The sequence below is a fragment of the Desmodus rotundus genome, chromosome 1 (assembly GCF_022682495.2).
Source record: "Desmodus rotundus isolate HL8 chromosome 1, HLdesRot8A.1, whole genome shotgun sequence".
In the NCBI taxonomy this organism is placed as follows: Eukaryota; Metazoa; Chordata; class Mammalia; order Chiroptera; family Phyllostomidae; genus Desmodus; species Desmodus rotundus.
The window spans coordinates 122,291,370-122,298,504 of record NC_071387.1 but is presented as its reverse complement, the minus strand read 5'-3'; the positions used below and the strand labels follow the sequence as shown (position 1 = coordinate 122,298,504).

Genomic DNA, 7,135 nt, shown 5'->3' with positions numbered 1-7,135 from the left:
TATCTAGCTGTCTCCCCAAGTAGTCTGCCCCAGGACCTGGGGAAGTCCAGTAGCTTCCACCCAGACACAATGAGCACAATGGTGCCTGTCCTGCTGTCCCTACTGCTCCTTCTGGGTCTTGCAAACACCCAAAATGGTAAGTCGGGACCAAGGGCTGGGTATGGAAAAGAATGGAGGGGAGGTAATGAAAAGGATAGACATGCTGGGAGAGGGCGTCAGATGAAACCAGGATTCCCAGACTACAGTAGCCATGGGTGTTGGAGGCTGTCAGCTAACTTGGTTCACACACTTCCAGAAGTATTGAGCCACTGGACTCTTGCTAAGTAAGACCTTAAATAATTAGAATCTAAAATGTTAGTAGGCAAATGAACAAAACTAAGTCCCAAATGCTCTGGCCAGATAGCCCTAGCCCGATATGCCAAGGCTGATGGTCTCATCTCCAGTCAGGGTACGTACCAAAGTCAACCAATGAATGCATGAATAATTAGAACAGCAAATCTCTCTTTCTCTCTCAGACCAAAATATAAAAGGTTTAAAAAAAAAAAAACAACAACAACTAAGACCCAAACAGATAAAGTGACCTGTCCTGTGTCACAGCCAGGAGAGAGCAGGGGCCACACAGGTGGAACTTCTGTTCCTCTCTCCTTCCAATGGCTGGACATACCTGTCTGACTCTCAGGGAGAAAGACAGGACTCCAAAGAGCACTTGTAAAAGCATGTTAACTGGAGGATGCTTCTAGAAACAAAGCCATTTCCTCACTCCACAGTTAGACGCCATGACAGTGGGCCTGGAAGGCTAGTGACTGGGACCGAAGCCAGCTAGAGGCTGGGCAGAACTAGGGCCAATTTTGGGACGAAGTAGTGAGGCATTTTCTTTTTGGGCATACAAAATTTCAGGATGATATAAACTAAATGGTACAAGTTAGAATTTATTACATTCACAAGCTGTCAGAATATATGTTTTATAACAATTGATCATATTTAGATTATTAATCACATCCTACACCAATTTAGTCAGGGTTCTTTAGAGACACAGAATGAATGGCATATATGTGCACAGAAGGAGAGGTTTCTTTTAAGGGTAAGGCTCCCAGCACTGTGGGGGCTGGAAGCCTGAAATCCGCCGGGCTGATCAGCACACTGGAGACCTAAGGGAGATGTGGTGTTGCGGCGCTAAGTCCAAAGGCAGTCTGGAGGCAGAATTCCTTCTCATCTCTTGTGGCCCTCAACTGATTGCAGTAGGCCCACCCGCACTATGGAGTATAATCTGCTTCTCTTGAAGCCTACTAAAGAAATGATAACAGCAATTAGAAACTAATTAGTGAGAATAACTTCAGTCCTAGAAAGAAGAATCTGCCATATGACCTCCACATTAGTAACTCCCATGAGAGGGTTCCTAGTTCATGAATGATATCATGAATTCATTATAGAGATAATTATGGAAATGCCCCACCCCTCTCTCTGTCCATGCTCCATACCAAAATGCAGGAACAGCTCATGCAATTCTGAGATCCATTCTGGCCTCGCCTTATGCTGATCCAATCTAGGTCATTCATTTCCTGAGGTTTCTAGTTAATTCTCCTTCCTACACTTTCTAACTGTACGTATTTGTCATGTTCAGCTAGGTAATGCTCCAGTGACAAGGATGGCTTTTAGTGGCTTCGCTCAACAAATGTTTATTTCTTGCTCATGTAAATATGAATACAGATCAGTCAACGTTTTGTGCTCCCCGGGGTGACTCAAGGATCCAGGTGGTTTGCATTTTGGGACCCTCCTCTTCACCCTGTGGCCTCTTCAGTCATCACCTAAATGAAGAGAGACAAAGGGTTCAAACCAGCTTGCAGGCCTCCGACCAGAAGAAAGACATCCCTTCCCCTCACATTCCCTTTTGACAGAACTCAGTCATGGTGCCAGTACACCTGCAAGGAGACTGAGAAATATAGTCTCTGATGTGCTAAGAGACAAAACAACGTAGTAAAAAGACAACATGGTCTCTGAAATATCATCCCCGGCATAGAAGTAGGGCCCATTGTCTCACGTGAGCTTCCAATAGTGCGTGGCTGACAGCGGGGTGGAGAGAGCTGGGGAGGAGGAATCCCAGTGACCAGGCCTCCCTTCCTTGTCCTCTGCTGTGCCACGGTGGGATTCCCCTGTGTGGACCCCACATCTGAATCATTTTTTTTTTGCAGGACATTACTCCCTGAGCTTCCACTATACTGGGGTGTCCAGGCCCGGGGCAGGCCTCCCCAGTTTTCAGGCCACTGGGTACCTCAATGACCAGGCCTTCCTCCACTATGATAGTGGAAGTGGAGTGGCTGAGCCCTTGGGCCCGTGGACAGAGGTGAAAGGAATGGTGGACTGGGAGAAGGAAACTCAGTTGCAGAAGGCCAGGGAGGACTTCTTCATGAAGACCCTGAAAGAAATCATGGGCTATTACAATGACAGAGGTAAGTGAACAATGGCCTGCTGGGTGGAGGGTCTTAGCTACAGAGGCAGCCTGCGTTTTGTAGCAGAAAGGAATCTACGGGATGGAAATACCCTTATCTAAAAGGAGGAGGGGGAGAACAAGTGCAGATACACGGACATTTCTGCACCCCCTTGCCCCCACATCTCAGCTGCCCTTCCCCCTTCCTCAATCCTCACTTTCAGGCCTCAACTCTCACAGGAAGTGAAGTCAATTTCAGCCCTTACCTAGGCACATCTGACCTCTTACCTCCACACCCCAACCTCTGAGGTAGATCCCACTTCAGATGTTATCAGACTCACCCCCATGCAGGGATGCTGGGTGGGGAGTGAGCTAACCTTAGGGTGATTCTGACCAGGATTCAAGTGCTGACTCTGCCATTCACTAGCTGTTTGACAGTGAACAAGTTCTTCATTATCTGGTGTGAAAATTTTAAAAAACCAAAAAACAAAAACCTGAATCATTGAGTCCTGCCTCCAAGAGGTAAATTCCATGAAAGCTTGAACACCCATTGTCTTCATTTCCCCTGGAGTCCCGGCACCTAAGAAAGCCAATGATAGTTGCTAAAATGAAATAAAGAGCTTGTGTCTCCCTTCCATGCAAATGCCCTTTTCCAAAAGTCGTTGCTAATTGGGAAGGGAGGTGGGCATTAGAGATTTGTTTGAAGATATTAAAACCCCACTAAGAGAGACAAACTGAGGAAGTTGTGCTGCCTCAACCGGAGGCACCAACTTTACACACATCTGGAAAAAGGGAGAGATCACCTACTGTATCTTAAGCTACAAATAATTTCTGTTTGACTTGAAAATGCACTTCAGTGTGTTAGCGTCCATTTCCTAAGACCTCATACTATAATGAAACAAAGAAAGAAGCTGCATGGGGCTAGAAGATCTGTCCACAGCCCACAGCTCTCTGAAATTCCCTGGCTGGGAAGAATGTATCTCATCTCAGGCTGACCTATAACAGCAAAGCATACTCAGTTTCCCTCTGTCTGCTCTACGTCTGACTAAAAACCCATTTGCCAAGATAAAAGGGGTTGCATGCTTAGATTTCAAACCTTTTCCTCCTGCTGGATTGCAAACTGTGCAGGAGTTAGTGCAAACTATTAAGATGGAGCTGATGGTCAATGTCAGCTGACTAATTTCTGGAGTGGGGGTGTTCTGGGTGGATGCAGGGAATCACACTCTTCAGGGAAGGTTCGGTTGTGAGCTTCAGGATAACAACTACTGTGGAGCATTCTGGACATATATCTACGATGGACGGGAGTACATCAAGTTCATCACAGAAATCCCAGCCTGGTTCCCTCGGCAAACAAAAGCCGTGTTCACAAAGGAAAAGTGGGAGACAGAAGGCTCTGTGCAGCGGGCCAAGGCCTACCTGGAAGAGGAGTGCCCCCGGATGCTGCAGAATTACCTGCAATACAGCAAGACATTCCTGGACCGTCAAGGTACCTACCCAGTGCTCTCTATGTCCTGCCCCCCTGCACTGAGCTGAGAAATACCAAGGTGATCCCAGGCTGGGACCTCAGAGGACCTTTCAGGCAAATCCTGGAGTCATGTCTCTCTATGATATGCCTCCTGGCCTCACTGTGGTGTGTAAAATGCCTGCCCAGGAAGGATGAAGATGAGTAAGAATGAGCAGGATTGATTGTCACAGGCTGAGACTAGAGTGAGAAGTAATGAGAAAGAGGGTCCTGTGGAGGGAGGAGGGACGGGTCCCAATGGCAGAGCAGCAGGCAGATGAAGGGGCAGGGCTCAGACAGTGGGTGACAGGCCCCACAAAGCCCACAGTTGCTTTGCATCAGAAGTCGGTACACAGTGGGAGGAAAGGGTGGACTGCTGGGAGGCAAGAAAGGGGCCACGGACATTCCATTATCCCACAGGGAAAGCTCATGGAAAGCCTCAGCTTCCTTGTTCTTCCCAAAGGTTCCTTGAGGAGGCTCTGAGCAGGGAAAGGTCGCCTCACTCCCTCACTCCATGCTGTCTCTCTCCACAGATGCTCCCTCTGTGTCATTCACCAGCCAGGTGGGCCCAGGAAACCTCAAGACCCTCAAGTGCCTGGCCTACAACTTCTACCCACGACCAGTCAGTATGTACTGGACTCAGGCAGGCAGCGCAGTGGAGACTGACGAATGGGGAGCCATCGTTCCTAGTGAAGATGGCACTTACCACTCCTGGGTGACAGTGAAAGTCCCCTCTTCAGACACAGGCCCCTACTCCTGCCACGTGCAACACAGCAGCCTGGCCCAGCCCCTCATCGTCCCATGGAATGAGGGGCAGGAATCAGGGGCTGTAGGTACCTCCTAGTATGGAGACCAGGAGACACCTGTCCTTTGGGACAGGACAGAGGCGAGCTCTAGAATGACTGCCCTCTCCATCAGCGGATCCCAGAGAAGCAGTGAAGGGGACAGACAGGGGGTGATTTGGAGACACAAGGCTTGAATGCTGGACACTGCGCTGACTCACTGCTACATTCCCCCTCAGAACCCATTATCTAGTCTCTGAATTGTATCAGCACTAATCTACACTAATCAACTGGCCTATATGCAAATAAATCAGACTGTTCAACTGTTAAATGCTGCAGAAATGTCAGCAGAGGTTGTCATTCATCCTGCCCCCAAGCATTTCAATCACGTGAAATTCTTGGTATGCACTGGAAGCAGCATGTCCTGGCCATCTTGACCAGGGTCCCCACTCTAGTGTGGCCTGGCCACCAGGTACCATGAGCATTGTTCAGGTGCTCACTGCTGAGGTGCCCTCTGCTCAGAAGGTCATACAACTCTGCCACCTCTTCAATCCCATCTGAAGCCTACTGTCTACCTCAGATTCCCCAGTATCTGCTTGCCCCCCCGTGAGACTGCCCTCCACTCCAGCTACCCCACCAGTCCCACACCACCGTGACCTTGGGACCACACACAACCATAGCTTCTCTGGGAGGTTTCATCCCTCCAGGATGCACTCCCAGGGAAGTAAGAATCACCCTGATGTTCTTGGACTTCTTCCAAATAATTTTGATTGTGTGTGTGTTTGACTGTCACCTACTGCCATGCACAGGTCTAAGCCAAACAAAACAAAACAAAAACCAAAATAAGAACACCAGAGCAGAACTCATAGATGTGACCCTTTTTTTCAGCCCCGGTGCCACAAATTACCTTAACAATTCCTCAGTCTCTTAGGACTGTCTTGTCTCTCTTTGGAGGAGTCTTCTGGGCATAGTTCACCAGCTGGACTGCAGGGATGAAGTACTCTCAGTCAAGCAGGGAACACTAACGGATATAGGACTTAAAAACATTCTTTGCCAATGCCTTTGTCATTTTGATGAACACTGCTTTTTAACGTTGTTTTTACAACTGGTGGGGTCGCTCAGTTGATTAGAGTACCATCTCCATACGCCAAGGTTGCAGGTTGGATCTCTGGGCAGGGCACATGCAAGAATCGACCAATGAATGCACAGATAAGTGGAACAACAAATCAGTGTTTCTCTCTCTCTCTCTCTCCTTCCTCTTTCTCTCTAAAATCAATAAATTAAAATAATTGATCTTGTTTCCTGCTGAAACTTGTGTCTCAGCTAAATAGCTTTATTATTCATCAGACATATTTAGTGTTTTCTCTCTACTTCTTTTGCACATTTACTGACGGACTCATTGAAGAGTCATATACTGAGTATCTGTTTTATGCGGGAGTTTACCTCAATGCCGCTTATTGACATAATATCTAAGGCCCAGCTCAAATCTCACCTCCTCCCTTGCCCACCACCATGACCACCAACGCCAACACACACTCTCTTCTTGCTGAGACTCTTTCAGATAAAAATATCAGGGGAGCTCTGGCCAGCGTGGCTCAGTTGGTTGGAGTATAGTCCTGTAAACGAGGGGTCACTGGGTCGATTGCTGGTCAGGACATGTGCCCGGGTTGTGGGATCAACCCCTGGTTGTTGGGGTGCAGGCAGGAGGCAGCCCATGGATCTCTCTCTTTCTCTCAATCCGCTCCCCTTCCCCTCTCTCCTGAATGCTAGTAAAATAACCCTTTAAAAAATATATCAGCAAAGATTTCAAGGAAGAAATTTCTTTCCCCCAAAAAAGATACATTATGTGAGTTTGGGTTACTGGCTAAGTAAGCGGCCTTTGGAATAGAATTTAACAGCTTTAACTGGATGCTCTGCCATTTATAACTCTGGGATGTCTCTACCTCAGTTTTCCTGTCTGGGAAATAGAAATAATGTAGTACTTACCTCAGAGTGTGTTGAGGATTAAAGTGAAATAACACAGTAACTCTTTTTAAGGGCTGGTACATAAACATTAAATAATTATTAGCTATACCAGTTATTATTATGTTTGTTATTGTTGTTGAGATAAAGGCCTTCTTAAGCCAGGTACTGCTCAAAACTCTACCTGTACTAATTAATTCATTCCTCCAGACGACAGAAGTATTGGGAACACCTGCCAGGTTAGGCCCCTACATGGAAGGAGGGAGCCCTCCTTCCCTCTTCGGTCCTCCCTATTCTGGTTGTTGGAAGTGGACGTCGTGCCTGAAGCTCGCTGTGACAGTGACAACATCACCCTGGGGATGATGGAACCAAAAGCTGAAAGCAACCTGGGTCCCAGGTGACAGTGGAACCAGCGATCCAGCCCTGAATTGCCTAATTCAGACTTTTTAGATGTGAGAGAAATAA

The 7,135-nt window shown here is 47.5% G+C and overlaps 1 protein-coding gene across 1 annotated transcript; it reads left to right on the top strand.

The window, feature by feature from the left end:
- Positions 1–5,039, top strand: LOC112314819 (zinc-alpha-2-glycoprotein). Its single transcript, XM_024571360.3, has 4 exons — positions 1–136; positions 2,190–2,447; positions 3,639–3,911; positions 4,460–5,039. The coding sequence occupies exons 1-4, from the start codon at positions 70–72 to the stop codon at positions 4,768–4,770; spliced, it is 909 nt and encodes a 302-aa protein (XP_024427128.2). The 5' UTR covers positions 1–69; the 3' UTR covers positions 4,771–5,039.
- Positions 5,040–7,135: the final 2,096 nt, after the last annotated feature.

Bases quoted from the DNA above. Each gene is read 5' to 3' on its own strand.
- LOC112314819 (XM_024571360.3), top strand. From the start codon at position 70: ATGAGCACAATGGTGCCTGTCCTGCTGTCCCTACTGCTCCTTCTGGGT. The intron at 137-2,189 runs GTAAGTCGGGAC...TTTTTTTTGCAG, and splicing joins TCTTGCAAACACCCAAAATG to GACATTACTCCCTGAGCTTC. The intron at 3,912-4,459 runs GTACCTACCCAG...CTCTCTCCACAG, and splicing joins GACATTCCTGGACCGTCAAG to ATGCTCCCTCTGTGTCATTC.